Genomic DNA, 26,835 nt, shown 5'->3' with positions numbered 1-26,835 from the left:
TGTATATTTGAGTTCGCAAATTAACCTACTGCTGCGAGTGTTGACAACCATTCTGATAGGTAAATTTTGCGCACCTTTGCGCCGTGGGTGGTTCAGTGCATCGTGTTTGATTAACCCTTTCATGCCCAACTTTTTTCTAGTGCATGTAGGGTTTCAAAACTATTTTTCCTTGAAAACAGTAGTATGAAGAAACACGAAAAGTCTTTTTTCATAAAGATAGGTGCTTCCCTTGCAGTACTAGAAGCTGCTCAATTTTTACATTCTAATGCTTAATGCAATTCTTCTAGAATATTTACAATAGTCCAATTGTGTGGGAAACGTAGCCAAAGACAGTCTGAATTGATTAGTTTTATCAGTTTTCAAAAATATTGCAATATAACGAAGATATACTAAAAATTCATTTTCCGTATTCAACATAAACTGTCCCTGGCAGCACTGCTACATCGGAGTCCAATCAGACTAATTGCAATAACTTCAGTTCTAGAGCTGATCCTTGCAACTGTTAATACTCAAATGAAAGGCAATAGTCACATTCATTAGCCTTACTTATTTTTGTGAAGAAATCTTGCGTCATACAAAAGTTTTAGCTGTTTAAAAACGTTGTTGTCCACAAACAACATGGGCATGAATGGGAATTAATTAGATACTGCGGAGCTATTGGATTTTAAATTGGGCGGTATTTTGAATTTATTTTGTTTTAACTTGTGAAATCGATTGATTCGATATTTAGATGAAACTTATTTCTTCTAATAATAGCTTAGCTTAAACCAGATAATCAAAGCAATACTTTTGAGCTTAAAAGTAATCAACTAACCTACAACGTACTTGTAAGGACATTTGTGTAGATAGCGGCGTTTAATCATATCGAAACATCAACTGAAAGAACTTCTTGAAATAATATTGCGACATTAAGTACACTATATATCATATCGACTTTCAATTGCCTTCTGCCCTCAGAGTATCATCAGATGTCTTTAGTGAACAGATGACATCGATTAACACTTTCGACACTTGTGATCAACACTGCATCACCTCCTATTGAAATCCTCAAGCTGTGAAGCAACGGCTCTTCCATCTCTCATGGATCACCCAAACTGGCAGACATCGACGTGCAGCTGAGGTCGAAGCCCTCGGGTTAGGGTGTCCTTTAACGAAAAACTGATCAAGTTGTATGAGACAAGTTACTAAATGATCATATTTCCAAAGAAAAAAGAAAGTGGCCCCGCCGCATGAGTAAGCAATTAAAGCTCATTTCGTTTTCGAATCACCCTAATGACGCACGCTGAGTGCGGCAATCAATCAATCAATCCGTTTAGCTGGGCTGCCCTGTGCCCAATGCAGTTGAAAGCTGTTGATTCAATTGGAAAAGTAAATATCACAGTATTTTATTGACTTTTTTCGCCGATTAATGGTAACTTCCTACACACTTGCTGCAGCTGCGTGATTTATCGATTCAAACCGATTGAAATGGGCTCATATAAATAAATCGTACTGTTGATTGCAGGAAATCTCGATCATGTCCCGATCGAGGACAGCTTAAATCGAAACAATGGATGTAATATATGGAATTGGGTGATCGTAAGTAAACAACAAGTTATTGTGCCATTTTGTATGACTGGTTCTATCTGGCCAATGTATCATTCGGATATTAGTAGCAATGAGCTGCAGTAAAGAAGGCTATTAAGACCAACATTAATCGAATCCAACGATCAGTTTTGCGTCCGATATCTATACTCGATTTGCATTGACAATCTATCACAATTTATGCACAGCAGCGTTCGTCTTCTCAAACCTTTCAATACGTACAGGTTATATGCATGGTGCGGTTTTGCCATCATTTGTTGTCACATATGTGACGTAAGCTGCAGTTTTGCCATGAACGGGAGATTATGATTGATTACCGCGTGTCGTCTGCATTGCAACTTTGCCGGAGCGTTGGATTGAATATCCGCCATCAAGTCAAGTGGTGATCCCTGGTGCTCAATTCTATTGCACGTACGCATTTTAAAATTAATGTAAACAACCCGGTGACCTGATCATGTTTACATGGGAACTTGATTAGGTTTCGTATTGACTAGGGGATAACATTTTTTCGTTTTAAAATTGACAGTTAATATACTTTAATATCTAGTTGCAAAACACACGGGCACGTCTAGAAACAGCATAGGTTTCAAGTTTCATACACTTTCTTTGTGAATTCGTTGTTAACACTCTTATCGTTTTGTTTCGACGAACATTGTTGTGTGGATAACTTTCAGCGCAAACCAAAAATAACTGTAATAATGGGTCACATTGAAACAAACCCCATTAAGTCACTAGATAATACCAGTGACGACAGTATAGACTTTATTGAAATTACATATATCAAGAAAAAGGTACCTGCACGACTAAAGGTTGTATGAAACCAAATTTCATCACAAGAAAATGTTCGTCAAAATTCACCCATTCAACCAATCGCGTACAAACTAAAAAATAATACAAAATAAGGCAGATTATTTAAAAATTCCCATGTTAATTTTAGTCAATTCATAGTCATATCCAAATGGACGTACCTTCCTCTTAACATTGTTCATAAGATCTTGTATTTATGTCGACTTCGTCTGCGTGCACAGCCTAATTAAAATATATCTTCACTTTTGAGGGTGGTCGCTCATTCTGAAAGGTAAAGGTTTCTAATACACTCAGGTTAGCACCCAGAAAACGCCTGGCTGAAGTCTACTAGTTTCTGGATGTAAAATATCAGAACGATTCGTAGTGTTTTTTTTACGAAAATGTAAACAGATCCTTGCTTGACTGATTTAAACCACAGGAAATAATATCTTCGATAGATAATCCAGTAAACGGTTAAACGACTCAACTGATTCTATACTATATCGACACAGATTTTTCGAAGAGTAAATACAGATAAAAAGATTTTTTAGGACAAAAGCCTCCCTAACCCCTTAAGAGCAAGCTTCTAGTATAGAAAAATAAATTTGGCATTTTTCAACCGATTTTTATGATGGACGGGTCGTTTGAAGCGGAATTTAGGTTTTCTCTAAATTTTTATTAGGAAAGACACTGCTTTATGAAAAACAATGGATATTTTCCTATGTTTGTCCTAGAACCGTATAGTATTTTTAACACCCTTATCACCAATTTTTATAAAGTGATTCATCAGTAGTGCTATCTTTGAGAATGAACCACCTTGGTTATGAAACTAATTTTTTCCGATCTTTTTTTAAATGCAAATAATTAAGCAATCTTCATTTCGTTATATTCTAAATTGCACATATTTTGTTGTATGTAATTTTAAATGTACTTTCATTTGATGGCATTGTAAGAGAACACGTATCCGCCGGTTGATGCCAATCGAGCTGACATTTCTTTAAATTGAGGAAACTAATTTATTTGTTTGTTTAGTGTTTATTTGACCAACTAGGAAACGAATCCACTGGGTCTTTAATGTGTGTGGGAAATACGCATGGTCTTGTCTGAGTGTTGACTTTTGAATTATGTATGAGGGTGGAGAATTGACAATTCGCAAGGTCAATTCAAATCCAATTACAAATTTGCGGCAATCATTTCAACACAAAAAAAACAAATGTTTTATGGCCATATTTAATGGTTTACTTTTAGTCCATTAACTCATCAGTCAATGATACTAGCTAAGAATAAGTACGTAGTATTTGGAAACGGGGGGTGTTTGATTCGTGCATGATGTTAATATCTTTTAGGAACACAGTATTTATATTTTTCTGTTTCGCGTCTTCATTGTAATATCGCAACGCTTGTGATTATACCAAAAAGGACCATTTATAAATTCTGCCACGCTATTAGGAGGAAGAGATATGACTAATAGTGACATAAATGGGAGGGGAGCACGCCAGGTGCTTTGACGCAATCGGCCGTTTTACGCACGATTGCGCCATGTATATAGGAAATTCCATAGAAAATGAATACTTTTGCGAGTAGCGGCATTAATGTGTTTATATAAAATGAAGAAAAAACTAAAATCATTTGATTCGTATTAGACCAAGGGGAAAAATAACGTGGTAATATGACAGAGAGTTAGTATTTGCGTGACATAATTTATGAATGTACCACAATACCACTTTTAAACACATTGTTTACGGTCCTTTTGAAATTGTCGATAATACTCCCGACAGCCGGCTGTCCGGAGTTCAAGTTGTTTTCGATGAAACAATCTCGATAAACGATTACCCAGAGTTTAAACGCCTAGAAGATTTACGTATCCTACAGTCAATAAACTATTCCAACATGCACGAAAATATAGTCTCAGTCGCATCGCTTGCTTAAAGCGAATCCTGACTAACAACCTACCTACTACCCAATCCGTGGTACTTATGGGAGTGTCACTGAGTCGGGGCCTTCCGTTAAGTAAGTACCACGTCAACACTTCCTTTCTCATCCCAAGTTACGGTAAAGATGGTCGTGGCCCGCAATTGTGGCTCTCATGCGAAATTCTCGCTTGGACTGGATCAATTGTTATTCCCAAACAATGCTCCACAAGTAGTCTGGCTGGAAATGAGAGTCATTAGTCTGCAATCTACGAAGTATACCGTGCTTACGCAACGCAACGCATAAAAAGTTTTTTAGGACAAAAATACAGATTTAATTTTGGCAACCCTGCTTATGACCACATTGCTTAACAACTTAGCCCAATTAAGTCTTTAGAGAAGTTTTCGTAGTATGTGAGCACCTTCTTTTTGTTAAAACAACAGTTAGGGTGGTTCTACTGTTACCAAGATCAAATAATTAAATTTTTATCACTAGCTAGAGCCAAACGACTTTCTGTAAAGTTGTAGAACGACAACTTTTGGAAAAATTTGCTGAAGACATATAAGCTCTGTCATACTTTTCATTTTACAACAAATTTAAAATCGAAGGTTGGGGTGTTTCTTAGAAAAACTGTTTCAATGAAATAACTTTTGCGGTACTGATTCAAAACTAAAGCAATTTTCAGACAACTTTAAGATTGTTTTAAGGCGAATTATTTGTTTCATGTCGCCACACATCTAATTATTTTCGGTAAGAAGTTATGAACACTTTTTCGCCAAAAAGAAGTTCTTAGGGTTAATAATACCACTCATTGGGGCGAACAAAAGATAATTCTTTTTAAACTCTAAATAGGAGAGAGTTATAATTAAGCGAAAAATCGGAATGCGATATTTTTCAAAAATTTCATAAAATTGATTTCAAAAAATCTATTTTTGATGTATTAAGTGCTTATATCTTTGGAATAATAAAAGCTAGAGTGTTGTTGTATTAGAAGAAAACTCTGAAAAAAATCTGAAGGATAGGTTGAAAAAAAAATTAAAACTGAAAAAGTTATATTAAAAATTAGGTTTTTCATGAATTGACTCTTTGTAATTTGTTTAAATTACTCCCACGGTGGACAATATAAATTAAATAGTTTCGTTTTCATGATTAAATGTTGCACTTTACAATACTTTTCTTTTATTTTAAATAGTGGGTAGGATGGTTCGAATTTTTTTGTTATCAGAAAATTAACTTTTAGTGGTTACAGTTTTGCTATCTTCGAGAAAATTGAAGAACATAAAATTCTAAAAAGCTTTGTCGAAGACAATGGAACTCTATACCGTGTACTTTTTATTTTACAAGAAATTTACAAAAGAAATGTTTACTTTGTATAACTTTGGCAGTTCTGATTTTTCATTAAGATCACTTTAGAAATACTTTCAGATATTTTGAAGGAGAACAAATTGACTCAACATACCGAATCTCTACCGTCTCTCGTTAGAAAGTTATATGCACTTTTTGTTAAAAATAAACTATTTTTAGAGTTAATATTGCAAGATATAAAAAATATCGTATTTGCCATTTTTGATGATCTATACTATCTATAATCATGCTATTTTATGCGACTGCAACGGTATTTAATGTTAAGTGCCATAATCGAGGATAATGCTATTTGAAAAAGTTATATTTTTTATTCAAAAGTTCTCATAACTTTGAAACGAAAAAAGTTTAGTAGTTGGTGTTTGAAAGCAAATTATGCGCCCTAAAATAATCGTCAAGTTGTCCAAAAAGTATTTTAGTGCAAAATAAAAACTACAAAAGTTATATAAATAAAACTGTTTTTTCCAGGAACCCCCTAAAACTCACATTTGGATATTTCGCGCAAGCTATAAAAGCTAGAGATTGAATGTTTGTCGGAAAATTTGTCCAAAATATGTCGTTCTACAGCTTCATTGAAGACAGTCACGCTCTATCTCAAATCGTTAAAAAGTTCAATTTTAAATATTGCTAAAATTAGATTCTGTTTAAACGAAAAAAGGCAATGTACAACAACTTTGCTAAACATATTGTAAGGCTAAGTTATTAATTTTTAGAAAAAAAGTTAATATGCCTGCTAAATTTACATTCTGGACCACTGTGCGTTGGCAACCTACGACGGTTCCTGAGTCCATAGAAGCAGGTACTGAATAATATCCCTTTGAACCTTTGGAGTAAAGGAAAATTATAAAATAGAATTTTTATTTTTGATGGAAATATCTTCAAGATGCATGAAACAGCGAGATTTCAACCAATCCCGATAAAAAATTTGACGAAAATAACTTTTTTTTGATTTTTGTACATTTTTGCCTTTCTCATGCAGAAAGGTTATGCAATCACTCTAAAAACCATGCATTAAAAATATAAAAAAAATATTGATTTAAAACTGCATATAGCTTAATTAAAAATGACAGCTAGAAAACTTTTTTGAAAAACCTTTGTGAATTTTCAAATTGATAAACGATTATAATCAGTGTTTTAATATTGCTTTATACGCCATTGTTTGATAAATGTATTTTTCCGTTGCATCCCACTACATTGCGTCGATCAGTTCGCCACGCATTTCAGTCATCAGCGTTTTTCGAAATTTTTGTTACGGATGTTTACCCACATCTCGAGCCTAGCCAAATTGTTCATTATGAGTCTACTTTCTACTTCTGCCCAAGTCAGACGTACAATCGAACCAAGTGAACAACAACTAGCAACCTCTCGATCTAGTGTGCATTGTCTCGAGGACAAAGGAAACTTTTAATTTATTCTTGCTATCATGAGTAAAGTTGACGAAAAATCTCTGCTCCGACCCAACACAGCGGTCGTTGACTTTAAATTCTGTTCAATAAGATTGAGTTTTCGTGAAGTGGTGAAGGTGAAGATGCAGCTAAAGCTCAAGGAGGTTATGTATCTACAGTATCATCATCTTCGCAATGTAGTGCTCATATCATTCAACACGTTAGCACAAGCCGAACGTTTCGTTTTGCAGAACAACTTGAAGCACGTGGCTGAAAGTGATAAAGTTGGAATTTAGATTCCCGTTTATATAGAAAAAGACTATGTAGATGTAAAATTACATGACCTATTACCACGTACCCCTCCTGAACTAATCGCAAAATACATGTCGCAATACGGCGAAGTAGAATCAGTTACACGTGATACGTGGAGAAATTTCTTCCCGGGTACACCTAACGGTGTTCTTGTGGTGAGGATGCGGATCGAAAAACCTATCCCCTCCCACTTGACTATAAAACTCAAAACCCACGAAGCTACTATTAATCAAACTACGTTTTGCACCCATGAGGGGCAAACTCCCACGTGCAAGTATTGTAATCAGACAGCACACCACGGACAACCTTGCGCGGAAGATACAGAGGAGAATGTATCTCTACCGATTGCCAACGCATCCACGGCAAACCAACCCAAAAAAGAATTGTCAATACCAATACCTGAACCACAAACGGTTGCCAAATTTGTGGCAGCTGTTCAGTCCATATTGACAACTGCCAAAGCAGCATCCAGCACCCCTGAAACAACTGTAAGTAACATCGGTGATGAAGATAATAAGAATGACGACGGATTTACATTGGTCACCCGTAAGTGCAAGAAGCAGGAAAGAACATCTGGTCGCGAGCACCAAGGCACTTTTAACGATGATGACCTTGATATGGAGGACAGGTGCGAATTAAACGGTCTCCATGACGCAGTAGGCGAGCCGCGAAAAAAGGTCTCCGCTCGCAATAAAAACAATAATATTTCTTTTACATTTCTTATAAAAGAAATGTATAGAATTCGCTCAAACTTTCAAGATTTTTTCCGAGGCCCGGAGGGCCGAGTCTTATATACTAATCGACTCAACTCGACGATTTGGGACAATGTCTGTGTGTGTGTATGTAACGGACAAATTCTCATTCGTTTTTCTCAGCAATGGCTGCACCGATCTTATCCAAACTAATTTTAAATGAAAGAACTAAAAAACAGTATGAACGCTATTAATTTGTTTTTGATTCTGATGTTTAGTTTCCAAGATATGAATGTTTGCATGCGCAAAAATGGCGTTTTTTGCAGTTTTTTCAAATTATCTGCCGAAATTGACAATATAGATTAACGATTTATATGTTTTTAGACAGCTTTAACAAATACCTTTCGAACAAGCTATAGATTGTTGAAATCAGACTATTATCAAAAGAGATATTTAACATTAAATGCGGACGAGAGATTTTTATCATTTCCCATTGCCAGAAATATAACCAAAAACATGTAATCTATTATTAACGCCAAAACGGCTTATTTGAGGTCAATAGTGTCTTCGGAGAATTTAATGGAGGCAATATGCCCTTTCTTTTGGTATTGTGCTTTTGCTAATTAATCCCCCTATGAGTGAGATATTTTCACAAATTTTCTTGGAAGTGATTATATCGAAATGATGCCCTTACCAAATTTGTAGCTCTTACTTTTGCGAATAACTTTACTGAAGACTTCACATATCTATTTTGAATACTTTAAAAGTTATGGCTTGTTGTTTATTGATTACTCTTTGTCGCCTATTCATTGTTCAATATAGTAATAATCCATTGAAATAAGCCAAACATTATTTCGATAAAACGAATTTTGTATTTCATTTTACTATCTACAACCGCTAGAAATAATCACTGAACACTTCCAAGTTGTCTGGAAGGAATTTGATAACTTATCAGTGCAAAAATGTTAATTTGTGCGAACCTTCTGACTGCAATTTTTCTAACTTATAAACATCGGATCGATCTGAAACATATCGGAAAATGAAAAGCGAAATAAATAACTCCAAGCAACGGCGTAGCCAAAGGAAGGTTTTGGGGTTTAACACCATACAACCCCCCCCCCCCCCACAACACAAAAAAAAAATTGAATTGAAGTTGAACATTTATTGATGCAGACTGATTTGATTCAATATTACAATAACAATTATCTGATCCGTAGATTGATAACCTGTTGTTGTAAACATCATGAGGACTTTTGATAAATTGTCGGAATGGGGTCCTGATATGTAACTGATCTATTGGTCTTGATTTCACAGTTGTCTAATAGCATAAATATCAAATTCCTGCCTGAAAACATTCCAATAGAAAATTCCAGAGTTCTGTAATCAATTATAATCCTCAGATTTCTTTTCAAATTGAGCTCGCTTTTGTAGATATGTACTGTAATGAGGGTCTTTATTTAACAGAAAGCGAAGTTAAAATTGATTTAATGTCTATGAAACATAGAACTGCTCACCAAAAAATGCATAACTTTCAACATTTGCTAAAAATGTTTTTGCCTTTCTCATTCACTCTAAAATTCGTCAATCTAATCCCGACCCGGAGGGCGGCCGAGTGTCATATGCCAATCGACTGAGTTCGTCGAGATCGGAAAATGTCTGTGTGTATGTATGTGTGTATGTGTGTATGTGTGTATGTGGAAAAAATGTGACCTCTGTTTCTCAGAGATGGCTGGATCGATTTGCACAAAGTTAATCTCAAATGAAAGGTACAACCTTCCCATCGGCTGCTATTGAATTTTTTATTGATTGGACTTCCGGTTCCGGAGTTAGGAGTTGAAGAGTGCAATCACACAGCAAATTCCCATATAAACTGAAATGAAAAAATTTCAAAATCAAATTTGTATTTTTGATGCCAAACGACTTTAAAATGTATGAAACATTGAAATGTTTGACAAAAATTGACTTCTTTGGACTTTGGTACATTTTTGCCTTTCTCATATAGAAAGGTTATGCATTCACTCCAAAAATCGTCAATCATACCGGCCCGGAGGGAGTATGCAGTGAGGGGTTGCTACTTTAAAATTAAAACTGGTTTAAAATTTCTTAACAAGTTGAAAATTTTCGGCAGGACCTGGACCTCCCGGATATTTCTCCATGATCCGCCGCTGGTTTCAAGCGATGTGTCAGTATCACATAGTATCTCAAGATCGTGGCTGTCGATCCATTGTATGTATGTGCAAATCGTACTGAACATGTAATATTCATTTCCACCATTGTATTGAACATGGAATCGTAGTCTGGACAAATGAGAAAAGCACAATTGCACCACTAGGTGGATTTAAACAGGTTTTTATTTTGGAAATGCGTCGAGTTGAGACGAAAACGTAATATGATTAATAACGAGGATAACACTTTCCGAATGAAGAGAGAAATTTATGAAAAATGACGATTTCCATTCGACTCTAGCAGGTCCTGATCGATTATGATGAGAATTTGATTTTTGTTGTATGACCAATTATATGTATAGGTCAAATGTTCAAAAACAGTAATTTAAGGTCAAGATAGCATCATTTTGAAACCGCCAATTTCGGAGGTTTAGTATCTTCGATGAGTTTTACAAACGTTAAACAGCGCATCATTTGGTAAAATATTTTTGACGTTAGATCGTCCAAGAAGTATTTATGGCGAATTTACTCAGGTTAATATTCATGTCTACAATAAAGCCTCAACAAATTCGCTAAAGACACGAACTCTGCTACTATTTTCTGAAAAATTAATTCTGCATAAATTTAAAACCTCAAAAATTACGGTTTCGGAATTATGCCGTTTGGACAGTAAGATCGCTTTTCTCCAAACCCCCACCAATTGTAAAATTGGTTTTCTTCCATTTAATTCCACTATGTTTTTATAGTTAGATGCACTTGCACTTCACTATTTAACAGATACCGGTATTTCGATTACTACTTGTAATCTTCTTCAGTGTTTGTATCAGTCTAATCGTATCATTAATAATAAGTTTATTCACAAATTTTGCGACAATTTTTTTCCGTGTATATCTTGGGCCACAGTACTATGGCCCTAAATGTACCCTATCATATCTTCAGGCCTTTACAAATTGATTGCCGTTGCCGTTATAAAATAAAACAAAATCGCCTCATAGTCTGTAAAACACATGCATATTTTCGGTAATGAAAGGGTATCGTGACCCTATCTGGTACCGCCATTGATTCCCAGCCGATCTGACAAATGTAAAAATGCCATAATTAAATAAAACAAACATTTACATAGCTCTGTCCTGGTAAGTATCTCAGGCAGTTGTAGACATGTTAATTTACACGCGTGAACATAATTAATAGCTTTCCCCTACCCTCTCCTATCGCGCTGTTGGAGAGGGTTCCATTGATACTCCACACCGAGAGTGATCAGCTTGAACAGAAGACGTGAAGAATGCGCCCATGAACCAACAGCTTCCATCATCTTTGCGTACATGAAGATACTAATTTTGCAAGTTGCCTGCCACACGTGCCGCAAATAGTGTAGTAAAAATCTCCGCAACCTTTCACACATGTGAGCGCCCTCGAGCTTTACCCAGAGCGGTTTTTATGGTTACGACTGATAAAATGTTCGACGGTGTGTCGGCCGGCCGGCCGGCGCTGTTGCGTTGTTTGTGGGGAGAAGAAATGGTGTTACCATAACTGATGACTTTATTATCTGGCGAAACAGAGGCGGTAATGGGTGCGAATGTTAAGACAGACAAAATCGCAGCAAATGTTCCATCTGGCGCGCCGGGAAAGTGACAAATCGAAGGTAATTAGTTACCTGAGCCGGGAACGTGTTGTAATTCGTGTGAGCTCCTAGTGAAAAGGGGTAAATTGAAATGTTATTACCACTGTCAGAGATTGATATCGGCTGCTGTGGTGGATGCTTCTCGAAGGAGGTAATACGTTCGGTAGGACAAAAAAATGTGTTTTAAATGTCATTAGTTGATTAGTTTCCCAGATTCATCCTACAGGGTTTTTTCAGCATGCGTAAAATCATTAGGCGCAGCTTTTTGAAAAATTTCTATGCACTGCTATTCGAATCAGAAGAATCTGGAAAACAAATCCCAAAAAATGCGACAAAATGTGATACAGGTTGTAAACCAGACAATTCAATACACTATGAACAGGTCTGTTCGGTAAATTCAGTCATAGCACACAGTTACCAGTTTTATCATATTTGAATACCGCAGAATTGGGAGCTATTGATGTCCAATAATGAAAAACTGAAGCTAGGCGAGTAATTGTTCTATATGAAGAAAAATATATCTAAAATATTCAAATAATACGTTTTTTTTATTGATTTTCTGTTCTGTGTAAAATCACCCCCCCCCTTCTTCGAACAAATTCTACCGACGAACTTGATACCAACAATAAACCGAAAGAACTACCTAACAGACTTCCAGCGTGAACCCGGTGTTCAAAAGTTTTAACCTGGAATAATCAGTGCATTATAATAAATGATGATAGATTAAAAAGTGATGGTTTGGCAAGTAATTTGCTCTTGTGGTAAATTTCCCCAGACGTCCATTGTTATTGCATTAAATAGTGCGGATGTATAAAATCGATGTCAGTGTATATTTAAAAATTCAACGATTCCACAAATTTCAGTTTTGCGAATTATTAGCTATATATCGCTTGATGTTATATTTCATTTCATATTTCGACACCAATCAAAATAAACATCAATCACCCTTCGAACGGACCGAAAACTGCCACCGTTTTCGCGATCTTCCAGGAAGCATTCATTCAAACTGACCAGCAGTTTACTTGCTCTATCAGTTCTGCCTCTGCTCAGGTCCGCCGTGTGTCAAAAGTTATGGTTTCAGTCGGGGAAATAAATAAAGCTGCACTGCACCGCCGTCTCGGCTGCATTCCAATTGGTGTGACGTTTCGCTTTGTAGGACAGAGCTATCTGCCCATATGCATGAGGAAAGTCTGTTTTATTGGATAGGTATTATATCAGTTGTTCTACAGGAAATGGGAATGAACGAATTTATTGCACCCAGGAAGATGGGGTTTGCATTCGCATTGGAAAAAAGTTGTGTTTTGGGGTCAAGGTGACATGAGCGAACAGCCCACACAGAATCACCAACGACAGATCAATTAGAACGTCGTGCATCATTGTAACCACATCGTCTCTGCAAGCAGTTCATTTTTTGTGCAAATTTTGTTTCAGAAGTGCCTTCCAAAATCAACAAACCGCTCGATCCAAGTCTATCATTTGGCATTCTCGACAGACACCAAGTGCTGAACCAATTACGCGTACTAGTGTAAAGGGGTGGTACTACTTTTGTGATCTGACAAAATGAGTCATTTCAAAAGATTGGTGGTGGGAAAATAAATAATGATTCAAATAGTTAATTCATTTTCTTCCAAATATGACAGGCAAAAGATGTGTAAGACATGCTAGTGTACATATGTATATGCCGCTGAGGATCATAACGAATGCGTTGCGGAGTAACCACCCTCAGAACGCTATTTGCGGCTGCGGTAGTTTGCAAACAACACTTTCGTACTTCTGTCTCGAGTGTCGATCGGTCATCAGCTGTGTTCTACATTTTGTTTGCAGTACGGGTTACTGACTGGTTGCTCTCTCGCCATGGAGTCGACTCAAGTGGTTCGAAATTATGTGTATGATATAATATTTGATGTCTCGCCTCGGTCATCTGACTGTTAGGTATTGATGCTATTTCTGGAAGAGAAGCACGATGAACTGATAGAGTAACAATCCTATTCGTCAGGCGAGGGTGCGTTAATTACTTTGGTGATGAATTGTTCTTTGATTATCTCACGTTAGCTTCCAAGGAGTACGATAATATCAATGGTTCCTTGCACAATACATATAGTGCAGCAGATTTCTTCTATTGATCTGTTGGTCTTTGAACTTATGGGCCATTCGCCTAATTCACTAGACGGACTCTCCATATTTTACAGTAGGGTTTAGAGTAACTATGGTACTCTAAATCGCGCGTTAAACCCGATAGCTCAAACATAGGATGAAATTAGGTTCAGCTCCCTACAAAATATGTTTATGTTGTGTTGAAAACTACGCTCTTTGTTGCCACGCCTGTATAAGCTGAAATATTGCTACTATCTTTTATGACCGAGTGGGTTTAAGTAGTGGATTAACCGTGAAATTTCAGAACCCTTGGTATTGTGCTGTCATTCACGATTCACTTTCAGTTTGTGTATCTGGTTTGCTTTTTTCGCAAGGTCTACTCAAAGTCGGATAATCTGTTCATAGTTCATTGCCAATCATCATTTTAATTGGTCGTTTAAATTGCGTCTTGTTTGTATCTTTTTTCGATTTGCTTATTAGTCTTTGGGAATTTTACACTAAACGATCCCATTGCTAGCACTCATTCCCTGGCGTTGCTTTATTGCGATAGTGATTGCTGGTACAATCGGATAGTATTTTTGCAGTGCATCCAAATTGATAAAGAGCTCACAAAAACCCTTGATTGCCATATCAATTGTTTAATACAAATGAGTTGCACAAATAGAAAATATAAGCAACTTCCGATAAAAAACTATACAAATCTGAATTGAATCGATTCATTTTAAGCCACTTTCAGCTTCATGCTTTTCTGGACAAGTGGATTTAAAAAATTGCTACAATAAATATCACTTTAAATTACTATAAAAAATCTAAAGTAAATCCTAACTTAATTTTTCAAACTCGCGCTGTCTTTATTAATACTAATGATTTCATTGTTCTGAATCGTACGATTTCTTTAGATAGGCAAGTGGTAAGTATAGGTGAGCCAGAGCCTTGACATTGAATTTGAAATAAGTGTTCTGATTCGATTCTACAAAACTAATGTTGAAATAAATACTGATCTCGAAGAAGAAGATTTCACCACAACAATCAAAAATTCTTTGAGAAGCAGAATCACAAGAATATGAGATGAATAGACACGATAAATAAGGAATAAACTAACCAGAGTCGACGTGTACAGTCTTAAATGTCTAGGTTCAATCACTCAAGAAGAACGGCTTATTAAAGTTGATGTAAACACATCGCTTTTAATGTTCCCTAAAACATATCTCTCCAACCAACATACTAGCTGGTATGCTATGCTGAACTATGATATGGCTTGACTCGCTTAATCGTCTCGGTCATTTGATGGGAAATATATCAAAATGTTTCACTATTTTTGCAAATTTCACGCACATGTCCAAAGCTAACGTTAAGCAAGAGCTTCGAATGCTTTTTAGGATTAAAGTTTCGCTCGTACTAAACAGATTTATGAGTTTCTATTTTGGATCGTTTAACTAACAGTAAACAGTTTAAGGTCGGGATTAATTTCCCGTCACGATGACATGCGCATACATAATCCGACCTCGCTTGTTCTGGGTATGGTCGAAAGAGATGTAGCACAACCTTTCTGTCATAGAACATAGGGAAAGCCGTCGAAATTAATTTTTGCCTGGTTATTTAGGAAATAAACGAATTAAACGGATCTAGAAAATACTTTCAAGGGATATAATTGATAAGTGAAAAATTTGGTTTGAAACAAAGATTTAAAAGTAAAAATATCTATTGTGCCAACTCATTGGTTACAGTTTCACAGACCGATGTCCATTTCAAAATTGTCAATAAGTTTAATATTTTAGAGGGGGTCTGGATAGCCAGGACTCCTCCCCTGAATCCGCCCCTGCTGAAGACCGGTTGTATTGTTTTCTCCGCAGTATAGCAAATAGACAGAAATTTACTAATCTTTGCCCGACTCACTTTTCTGTCTATCGCAGTTCAGTTAGTTCGCAATCATTTCAGTTAGAGTTGAATGAAGAAAAAATGGGTACACCTGAAAAAAAAAAACGAAACTACCCACATCGCACTTCCAAAAACTGTTAAAAATCGCCAAATTTCAAGAGCACCAAAAAGTTAAAAGATCGGTCGACATTAAAAAATATTTTCGAAATTCTTGTCAAAATATCTATTCCGTTCATAAATTCATTAACAAAAAATCACGATTTCGTTAACTGAACGATTTACGAAAATTGTGACCAAATTCCTTAAAATATTTGGATAATAAACCTCGTATTCATGAAACTACTTGAGTTTTCAAAAATCTAGTTCGCGTCTAAAGTATACATGGTCGGTGTTAAGTCAGACCGGACTAAGTGACAAAATATTGATTTCGAGAAAAACGAGTTTAAAGTTTGAATCGCAGCATCCTTTACATTATGATGGGAAATTAATATTTGCAATAACTCTTGTTTATTGTTATATATTTCATATCTGGCAAAAGTCGAATGTAGCTGGCGAAATTCTTTATCCAGTGCTATCATTATCTCATTTTTTATGTTTTGCGCTTTAGTCCGGTCTGACTTAACACCGACCACAAAGCGTTACATTCCAACATTTGGTTAGGTTACTGTAGTTGATCCTTCAGAATGTTTAGTTTTTGTTTTGATTCTTGTTAATAATTTTGGGATGCACTAATTTGTACAAATTATATCAACTAAAAGAACCGTCATTTAAACGATGTTCATGATTGCAGGAGCTCTGTCGCAATTTTCGTAATTTCACATCACGTTACCGTGAAATTTGATTCATTCATTCATTTTTATACTATCGGATTTATCTAGCAGAGTAGCGCGATTTATGTTCATGATTTCAATACCCTAGTCGTGTCAATTTTGGCAAAAATTTCGTATTGGATTGTTCTGGATGAATGGTGTGATTGATGTACATGATTTTAGGATCATAGTCACAAATTTCGTAATTTATATGCACGTTATTGTGATATTTCAGGTACAAGTACAATAAGTTGGGTTTATAGTTTTACGATCTTAGTCACAATATTTGATATTTTAACCACGAGTGGTGTGATTTATGTTCATGATTTCAGGATCTTAGTCACGATTTCCGTAATTTATGTGCACATTATCGTGATATTTTATTCTTGAGTTCTCTTTAGAGTTTGTCATGTGGAGTAATGTAAATCTGTTCATGGTACTCGTATGCTATTTTTTAATTACAGTCAAATTTTTTACTCGGAGTAACATGACAATATAAACTGGATCATAAAAGTGTGACTGGGTATCTTGTTATGTGAACTAGATCATGAACACGATTTGTGACTCTATGATGTATTTTTGGTTCTTAGCGCAGTTTTCGTTTTCTTTCCGGACATAACATTAAACCTGACGGCGCCAGTAGTTGAGTGTTGAGCGTGACCGCCACCCATCCCAGTTGGTCTGGATTCAATCCCAGCCGAGGTCGTTGAGGATTTTCTGAGGTGAAAAAGTAAAGCTGTTGGTCCCCGGTTTATGAGTCGAGATAGTAGAGTCACCTTTTTGGTGTCGGTCTTTAGCTTCGTAGCGGAAAATAAGTAGAACATGAAAAAAATCGCACCCATATGCTTCCTAACAAATACCTTCCTCCTGTGATAATCCTGGAGTGCGCAGTATATACGGCCTCTAGCAAAAGCAAGTATCGGACATTCCTTGCCTTTCCTACCGCGATCTACGTCGGGCCTGGCCGGCGCCGTTATTGATCAATAAACACTAGGATTACCAGGAGTTGAACATTGAAAGATGTTTCGCTACTCCCAAGCATAATTATCTACTTATTCCCTGAGCAACCTCAGCTAGTCCAGATCCATTACGCAGTAATAATTAATAACAATACTCGCGGTCCTAATAGTTTCCTTATGTCTGCTGCTCGCACCTATTGCTAGTCGCTAACAGCTGGGCATAAATAGGGGAACTTTCATGAAAAACCCAAATTATGTGCAATAGTTCACGAGAAAATTTCATAACATATTTGAATAAAATGGAAAATGATTAGGGATTCCCTATCAACTAAATATCACAAGCACTGAAGATAGACCGTGAGTTATGTACTAGAAATCATAGACCGTGAGTCATGTACTAGAAGTCATGTACTAGAAATGTTCTATGGTTTTGTAAAATATTTCGCTAGCACAAATGGTTAGTCATGTATATTATACTAGGAATTATGAACCAGTTCACGAATACATGAAAACTATTATTTTATGAACTATTTCACGGGTGCGCACGATCAGGCGAAATCACGAATGGTGAGTTGAAATTATACTTGGAGTTATGAACCAGTTAACGAATACATGATATTTTATAATTTTGTAAACTATTTCACTAGCACTAATGGTGACTAATTCGATAGGAATCAAGAATTAGTTCCCGTATGCATGAAAAATATTTAATACTTAATTCAATTCAGAATCATTTCACGAGCATGGATATTGAAGCGTTGCTAATATATTTGGAATCATGAATTAGTTCATGATGATTGAAAGGATTCATGGATAATACCTCGAGTTTCATGAAATAGTTCACGTAAAAATGTTTTTTTATTTGATTATAGAGGTTTTAACCTTAAGGTCATTCGCCTCTTCGGGTTAGAAAAATCTCTTATGAAAAATTTCTAACCCTATGCGTGGGGTCGGGACTCGAACCCAGGTGCGCTGCGTACAAAGCAATCGATTTACCAACTACGCTACGCCCCACCCCTTAGTAAAAATATGGTTTGATTTTGTGAATTAATTCACAATAACGAAAACGAGATCATGTTCAAGATGTACTATATCATGAATTAGTTCATGTCGTATAGTCGGATTCTGAATAAAATTCCTGAATCTATGAATTAAATTACGAGTCAACCTTAGGTTTTATGAATAATGTTCATTAAGTTGTGAACTAGTTCACGTACAGAAAATCGATTTGGTAATGACATGGCTGAAACCGTGACTGAAGTTCACGTAACAGAAACAAATATCTCCGCTAATAAAAACGTTGTGGAAAAGGATGTCCTTTCGAGTGATAAAAAAGATTTTGCGATTTATTTCATTTTTAAATTTTCTGCTAGATTAATAAAAAAACGTCGTGATAAATCCACCTGTAGTTTGCAACTGTTCAGTGTGTTATACACAGTGTGACACCGAGATTTGTAAATTGTACCATTGATGTGTAGTGAAAATTTTGCTTTACTGACTGCCTGCTACATGAAAAAAATTGTTCTTGCCACGAATTCTGGAACAATCACGATTTTACGTTGCGAAAACAGGAACATGAGCAAAAATCATGTGCTTTATAATTATGTTCGATTGGTCTTCAGTAACGCTTTTATTAGTGCGGCGATATTTGTTTTTGTTTTGGGAACTTCAGTCACGGCTTCTTCCAATCTCATTAACAAATCGATTTTCAGTATGTGAGCTAGTTCACATTTTTATGAACATTACTTATAAACCAAACATTGAATCGTGTTTTTTCATAGATTTGGGAATATGTAATATTCAAAATCCGACTTTACCACGTCAATCGATCCATGATTTATTACACTTTGGCCAGGATATGAAGGTTGTGAATTAGTTCACAAATTCAAAACAGTCTGGATATATATCGTGAAATATTTCACGCTACTCGCAATATTATTCGTGTATCTCTTCAATCCTCGTGATCTTATTCATGATTCCTAATATACTACACACCAAAAAATAATGAAATTTAAACGACATGCAAATCAATACGAATGTAAACATACAACGATTGAATCAAAAATTTGATTGAAAATTACGTTAAAATCAATTGGAGCATCAAACAGCATACAATTTTACACTTTCATTCGTGTAATATTACATGTCATTCATTTTACAGCGGCATTCGAGTAAAAATACATTGAAGTGCATCGGTTTTCCGTTTAATGAAACTGTAATTTTCAATCCACATGTAAAATTATAATAAAATTTGTTGCAGAAAGCACGACAAGTCGTGTGTATTTGTGGTGGAACTTAATTTTACATTTATATTCATGCTCCAAATATGTGCATGAAAATAAACTTAAAATTACACAATATTTTTTTCTGTGTGTAGTTACGATTCAATATTTGTGCTCGTGGAATAATTTACAAAATCATAAAATATTCGTGTAATCGTGAACTGGTTCATGATTCCTAGTAAATAGTTACAGCTGACTATGCGTAGTTCACAAAATCATGAAATATTATTTGATTCTTGAACGACTTTTTGATTCTTGATTCCTGATGATTCACAATCCATCTTGCGTGATTGAAATGTTTAGAATAATTTTCAATTTCGTGCAACACTGCACATGGTTATGCAATTTTCACGCGGACTATTTCATAAAATTTGGAATATTATTCATGCAATCATTTTTGTTCCATGTATTTTATCAAGGGATATCACACAGTTATATTCAGATATAAGAAAACTATAAAAACTAAAATATCACGATAACATGTATATAAATTAAGTAAATCGTAGCTGGGAACCTAAAATCATGAACATAAATCATGCCCTGCCAGAAAATTCCAAAACGAATCTCGTGATTTAAGTATCACGATAGAAATTTTAAAAATCCTGACTAAGGTCGTGAAATCATGAACATAAATCACGCTGCTATGCTATAAAAATCCGATAGTAAACTCATGAATAAAATATCACGGGAACGTGATGAGAAATTAGGACTTCGCGTCTAAGTTTCTGAAATCATGAAAATCGTGTAACTGTTCTTTAGTTTAGTCTATACAAACCAGTCTATCCCCAAAAAATGAGCAATAGGGGAGACCGGGGCTAGTTGGCGGTGTTTTCAGTTTTTATTTTTTACCGCTTTGATGTTGGTAGATCTTGCAAAATAGAACACGTTGCATGGAAGGGTAGACTGTTGGCAAACTTCTCTGAATTTTATTAAAATGTTTTACGTTGTCTTCATTCCTAGAGACAAAAATATGTGACACGGAAAAACCGCCAACTTACCCCAGCCTCGGGGTAAGTTTGCGGTATGTATGGGGTAAGTTGGCGGACTGCCAGAAAATAAGCAATCTAATAGAAATACAATTACATAAGCTCATATACATATATAAGTGGTCCATATGAAATGTGCCGATTGTCTCTTCAATAAAACTGTATAGTATTCGACACTTTTCATGATATTTCAGTCTCAATACCCCGTCATTTTGACTTCGACGTGTACTCCATATTCAGAAGCAAATTTTTGAAATTCTTCAGGCGATTGGCTGAAATAATTTTCCCCTGCATTGACGAGAGGCACAAGAAAAAGTTTCTCTTACTTTGGAGTGAATTCCAGAAATAAAAATATATGATGACTTTTTTTGCACTATAAATAGTACCGCCAACTTGCTCCGTATTCGTTACCGCCAACTTCCCACAACCGCATATTTTATAAAAAAGGATTTAAAAAATTACTTTTGGGTATGAATAGGTATAATATCTTTACGGATGCTGAAAGCTCTTTTCACGCACTATCGAAAAATATAATCGTTCGGGGAATAGATTGAAAACCATCTTAAATAACACAAAATGTTTAAAATTAAGAAAATTTACAAAGTATGCTCAAAAACACAATATCGCCCACAGCTTCTACAATGTTTCGCAACAAAAAACACATTGGATAATGCGTTTCACATTACTGGAGGTACACAACGAGAGACAGCGCTTTATGTCTAATAGAAACGGAGAAAAGGGGGTTCCGTCAACTTACCCCAACCGCCAACTAGCCCCGGGCTCCCCTAATCATAACAAAAACTAAACGTGTTTTTTGTTGAAACTTTTTTATTTTTTATTTCTCGTAAACGGTGTCTTCAGACAACTTTTAAAACTCATCGAGACGATTTTTATTCATAATAGGAGAATTCTAGAACCGAAGAAATATTGCATCAAAAATAGGTCCTTTTAAAATATTTATATCTAAAATTGGGGCAAACCAGAAAATATTCTTCTTCTTTCATTTGAAGAGAATACTTGCAGGCAAAACTAGGAAAAAATGACAAAGGTGATATTTCTGAAAAATTTAAATCGCGTTTGAAAATTGTGATTTTACTACTGTAAAATGCCCCATGTAGAGAAAAATTTCTCAAGCGGGCTACCCAAATTAGGTTATATCGCAATTTCGATGGAACATCTAATTTATTGGTAGTATGTGGCATTGTTAAACCAAATCCAGATGGGCACTTTGAAAAAAACAATTTGCCCATAATATCACAGACTAACAGATATAACACTATGAGGAAATTCCTTAAAGAATATCGATCCACCAATTTTACTAGAATACTGGCGCCACCATTTATACACGATCTCAACCACTCATGTGCAAAAAGGTTAGCCTTCAGGCTCGGGAACAATTTTTCACTAGTGGTCTATCCCCCGTATACTTGCGCATATAGCAGTGGAGCCATAATCTCAAATGCGGTGCAGTTACGAACACCCTAAGTTGCTCAATTAAAATAGCTATAAAATTAAAACCTTTTGAGATGCAATCATGACGTCTTCAGCAAAGTTGCTTGGTATAAGTTCCTCTACATTATTGCCGAAGACTGCAATATTCTATCTCCCCAAATTCAGAAAATAATTTTTGAAACACCCTAACAATAAAAGCCACCCTAATACCATCAACATCTGGAGATGGCTCAACGGATACTGAATATTTATCCTGAAGACATTGTAGCTCTATAATACAAGGTTTAGCTACAAACATTTTTGTCTTCCTAAATTGTGGATTCGGACCACAGTGCACTGTAACCAAACATACGAAAGCAACGACTTGTTTATTCTTGGCACGAACTTTTTGGCAAACTCAAATTGTTTCATGAATACGAGATTTATTATTAGTAATTCCAAGGAACTGAGTCACGGTTTTTGTAAATCGCTCAGGACACGAAATCGTGATCTTTTTTTCGTGAATTTATGATGGGATATATCTGTGTAGATGCTTGGTCAAAAAAAAAGCGGACGAACATGCCCTGTCAAAAAATGCGGACGAGCATGGTCAGGCGATTTAAAAAGTGTGACGTTTGACTCAACTCGCCTGTGCTAATTGCCCCTAGGAACAAATGCAATTTGCGAATGCGATTTAAAGCCAATTTCAATACTTATACAAATTTTCTGGCGGCTGAAATGGACTTGGTTGTTTTTTGCGTTTTTCAAACATGGCGGTTCATGTTTGGCTTAAGTTTAAAATTGTTTTTTTAAACAATTGGCGTGTTCCCGCTTGTATTTTGTTTGTTTAGTGCACTTAATTTAGCCAACGAATGTGTAAAATTGTGGAATCGTGTGTAAGTATAGTGGAACAAGATCTCTGAGTCTAAATGAAAGTCAGATTGTGGTAAGTTTTGGTATGCAATACGAATTTCACCATCGATTCTTCCTATAGTCTGGTGGTGATTACCTAGTGTACCGATAAATTTATGTGAGTAGATAGTGAATCCGAAAATAATTATTATTTTTAATTTTCATATCAGGCAATTAAGGGCGATTAAATGGCGCGTTCCCTAGGCGATTTAAGGGCGGGTAGAGAGGCAAAAAAATGACGGCGGCAAATCGACCAAATGTTGCATATAAAATAGCCCCCTAATTGCCAGCAAATTGCTGGCAAATTGCAGGGCAATTAGCGCATCCGAGTTGGCAAATAGCGCCCCGCTAGCCAGCAACTTGCCCTTTTTGACTGGGTGGTCAGGCGATTTCAACAGTTTGACGTTTGACTCAACTCGCCTCTGCTAATTGCCCCTAGGAACAAATGCAATTTGCGAATGTGATTTAAAGGCAATTTCATTACTTAGACAAATTTTCTGGCGGCTAAAATGGACTTGGTTGTTTTTCGCGTTTTTACAACATGGCGGTTCATGTTTGGCTTAAGCTTAAAATTGTTTCTTTAACAATTGGCATGTTCTCGCTTGAATTTTGTTTGTTTCGTGCACTTCATTAAGCCAACGTTTGTGGGAAAATAAAATTAAATTAAATGGCGCGTTCCGTGAGCGATTTGGGGGCGATTTAAAGGCAGGTAGGGCGGCAAAAAAATGACGGGAGCGAATCGCCCAAATGTTGCATTTGAAATAGCCCCCTAATTGCCAGCAATTTGCTGGCAAATTGAAGGGCAATTAGCGCATCCGAGTTGGCAAATTGCCCCCTGTTAGCTAGCAACTTGCCCTTTTTGACCGGGTGGTCTATCTATTGATGTAAGCAAAAGAATCGATTCTATTATTTGATCTTCTGCAGTAGGCTGCCATCTTGAAAATTTTGACAATTTTCTAGACACATGTTTGAGGTATTGTTAACGAACAATTATCTAAAGCGTATTCCTATAAAACTGTAGACTATAAAGTAAAATCAACTGTTCGAAAAATATATTGACAACGTTGAAATAGTTCCTGAGTACATTTTTTCAAACAGACATTTTCATCAATGAGAGATTCACTGTTAATTATAACATTTGATCTGTACTAGAAAGTTATTAGAAAGTTCTGTAATGATACCGTAAAAAGCAAAAGAAAAAAATCAAAATAAACAAAGCGAGTGTCTCAGTATCATTGTGTTGATATGTCTTTTTAAAAAAAGTATTCGAGGTTCGTTGACATTTCAAGAAGTTAAAATATATTTCTTTCACACTTACCTGTTAAATACAGCAAAACTATCACCACGATCATTGCTCTGCTGGCTGAAAATCGCGCCGATCTGTGACTGACCATGTTGGGGTTGGTCATTCTCTAGTGGATGGAAATGTGCTCCCGCGTCTGCTGGTCGCTGATTGAAACCGGAACTCCCAGGTCAGCGGTGGATATAATTTCATAAACTCGCAACCGTTCTTCCGATTCACTATGTTTCGGCGGGTAGGGCTAGTCTTTGTTCTTGTTTTTGTTCGGCGTGAGAAATTACTCTATTGTCACACGGATGATTTATTCGTAACGTGTGCGTGCCTGGCTGCATTGGGTTGGTTGCAGGCGCCACGTCGAAAGTATGTATGTCTTTTATTTAGCGTGCGACGACGATTTATCACACATTGTTAACCCGCTTCGAGGCCCACCGGGCGGCGCGAATGATGGCAGTGAAGGATGGACGCACGGAAGGTGGCTTTTCTATAGGATGATGATCGGTGGTAGAGGTGATCAATTTCAATTTTAGATTGATTCGCTGTTTTGGGGAATAAACAATTGTCTTGAGGGATGTATGTCGTTGGAGTAACGTTGATCTGTGATAGGTACAGTTGAGCAAAAATAGTCATAAAGTTGAAATGGCACACTAATTTGTTGAAACTAAATAAATAATGTTCGCAGAAGCGAGGTTCTTCTGACTACTAAATAATCAAATACTTTATCTTCATTGGTTCAATATGCCAATCACTATGAATAAGGCTGCAGATAATATTGGCAAAACTGATCAACCCATCATAGTTTTTTTTTTTTTTTATTCATTTCGTTTATTTGATAGGCACAAATGCGTTAGCTTGGCGGTGCCAAATACTTATGTTTTTACATTTTGGATATCTTAAAACTAGGAGGTTACAATGTTGAAATATTTTTTTTACAAAGGAAAAAAAAAAAATTACAGCTATCTTAAGACTAGAAATAAGATTCAATATACAAGAGAGGGCCAAAAGATTTTTTTATGAAAAAATTTAAAACAAGGGATTCACTTTGATATACAAGAGGGGGAGTAATAGTATTTTACGAAATATTTTACGGTTATCTTAAAACTAACAATATAGTTTAGTACACAAAAGGGGGAACAAATATTTATGAGAAACTTCACAGAAATCTTAAAACTAGGGATTCAATTCTATTTACAAGATGGAGGACAAGAGTTTCAATAAAGAGTAAAAATTATAGCTATCTTAAAACTAGGAATACAGAATACTAATTTGAATTTTTTAACTAAAACTTATGCTTGGTCAAGATATTCAGAGGGTGGCTTATTTCCGCATCAGTGTAGCAGCAGTTGTATCAAGGACAGGGGAGAGACAGGGAAAGAAGAGCAAAACTTGCAACTTTCGCTCGAACGGGGGGGGGGGGGGGGGGGAAGGGGGATCAGCGAAACAAATTTGCGCCTCAGTCTAGTAAGTCGTCGAGTACCGGATTGGCGGATGGTATTCTTCGGACACGCGGGGAATCCTTCAAAAACCCATCATAGTTAAATCCGTGTGTGTGTGTATACACGATTCGCATTTCCATTAATGAATATTAATTTTCCAAATCACATCACATCAACAAATTACACTTTTTTTGTTTCCCGTTGCACACAGTTGCCACCCACTACCGAGGCAGGCATCCAACGTATCGATATATGTATTAATAAATTGAACCATTCCGTAGATAAACGACTCCAGCGATGACTGGCACATGTTCAGCTATAAACATGAACTGCTTACCAAACGGATTCGTCGAGGTTTGATAAAGCAGTGCCGTTCGAGATGATACAGGGTAGGTTTTTTCCCCACTTCTTCTAATCAACTTTCGTGGCGACACGCGGCTCTCACGACCCTCGAGTGAAATGAGTTCATTCATGCCCGGCCAATAATAACGTTTGACAACTGGTCGATTATTATTGCTGCCATTAGTCGGTGTTATCGCGTGGGATCGTCCGGAATCTTTGGGGCCAGCGGAAAACTGAAACCCCTCGGTCGGTCGTCGGATGATCGTATGCAAAGCACGCAAACATTTGATCGAATCATATTTTATGGTATTAATAAATGCACGACTGTCGATTGGTTGTCGAGGCTACGGGACGTGTTTTCGATTTTTTTTGGGCAAAACAACATGGTAATTTGGCAAATGAATGTTCCAGGAACTATTGATGCGATCGAATATTCTCTAATGAAGTCTGTAATCTTGGGACGCTGGAACGACTCAATTGTTGGAAAATTTACGAGCGTCTATTTTCAGCGATATTGTTGCGACCGGCTTACACCGCAGGTGGTAAAGCCGTTCATGGTATGTAAAGTAGGCTTTACTTTTTATGACATAA

General features: G+C 36.3%; 2 protein-coding genes across 6 annotated transcripts in view; one reads left to right on the top strand and one right to left on the bottom strand.

The window, feature by feature from the left end:
- The window catches only part of LOC131688768 (pickpocket protein 28-like), a 179,839-nt gene that overhangs the window by 50,299 nt on the left and 102,705 nt on the right, over positions 1 to 26,835 (top strand). The window lies entirely within an intron of this gene.
- Positions 1 to 26,835, bottom strand: part of LOC131688769 (uncharacterized) — a 104,936-nt gene that overhangs the window by 62,920 nt on the left and 15,181 nt on the right. For 2 of the 5 annotated variants that reach the window (XM_058973281.1, XM_058973282.1), the window contains exon 2: positions 24,488 to 25,005. In XM_058973281.1, coding sequence (XP_058829264.1) covers positions 24,488 to 24,578 — 91 coding nt within the window. In that variant the 5' untranslated portion in view covers positions 24,579 to 25,005. Of the gene's footprint in view, positions 1 to 24,487; positions 25,064 to 26,835 lie in introns of all 5 variants that reach the window. The other 3 variants (XM_058973279.1, XM_058973280.1, XM_058973283.1) reach the window with 3 other exon arrangements.

Source organism: Topomyia yanbarensis, chromosome 3 (genome assembly GCF_030247195.1).
Source record: "Topomyia yanbarensis strain Yona2022 chromosome 3, ASM3024719v1, whole genome shotgun sequence".
Lineage (NCBI taxonomy): Eukaryota > Metazoa > Arthropoda > Insecta > Diptera > Culicidae > Topomyia > Topomyia yanbarensis.
This window is presented reverse-complemented; position numbering and strand designations above follow the sequence as displayed.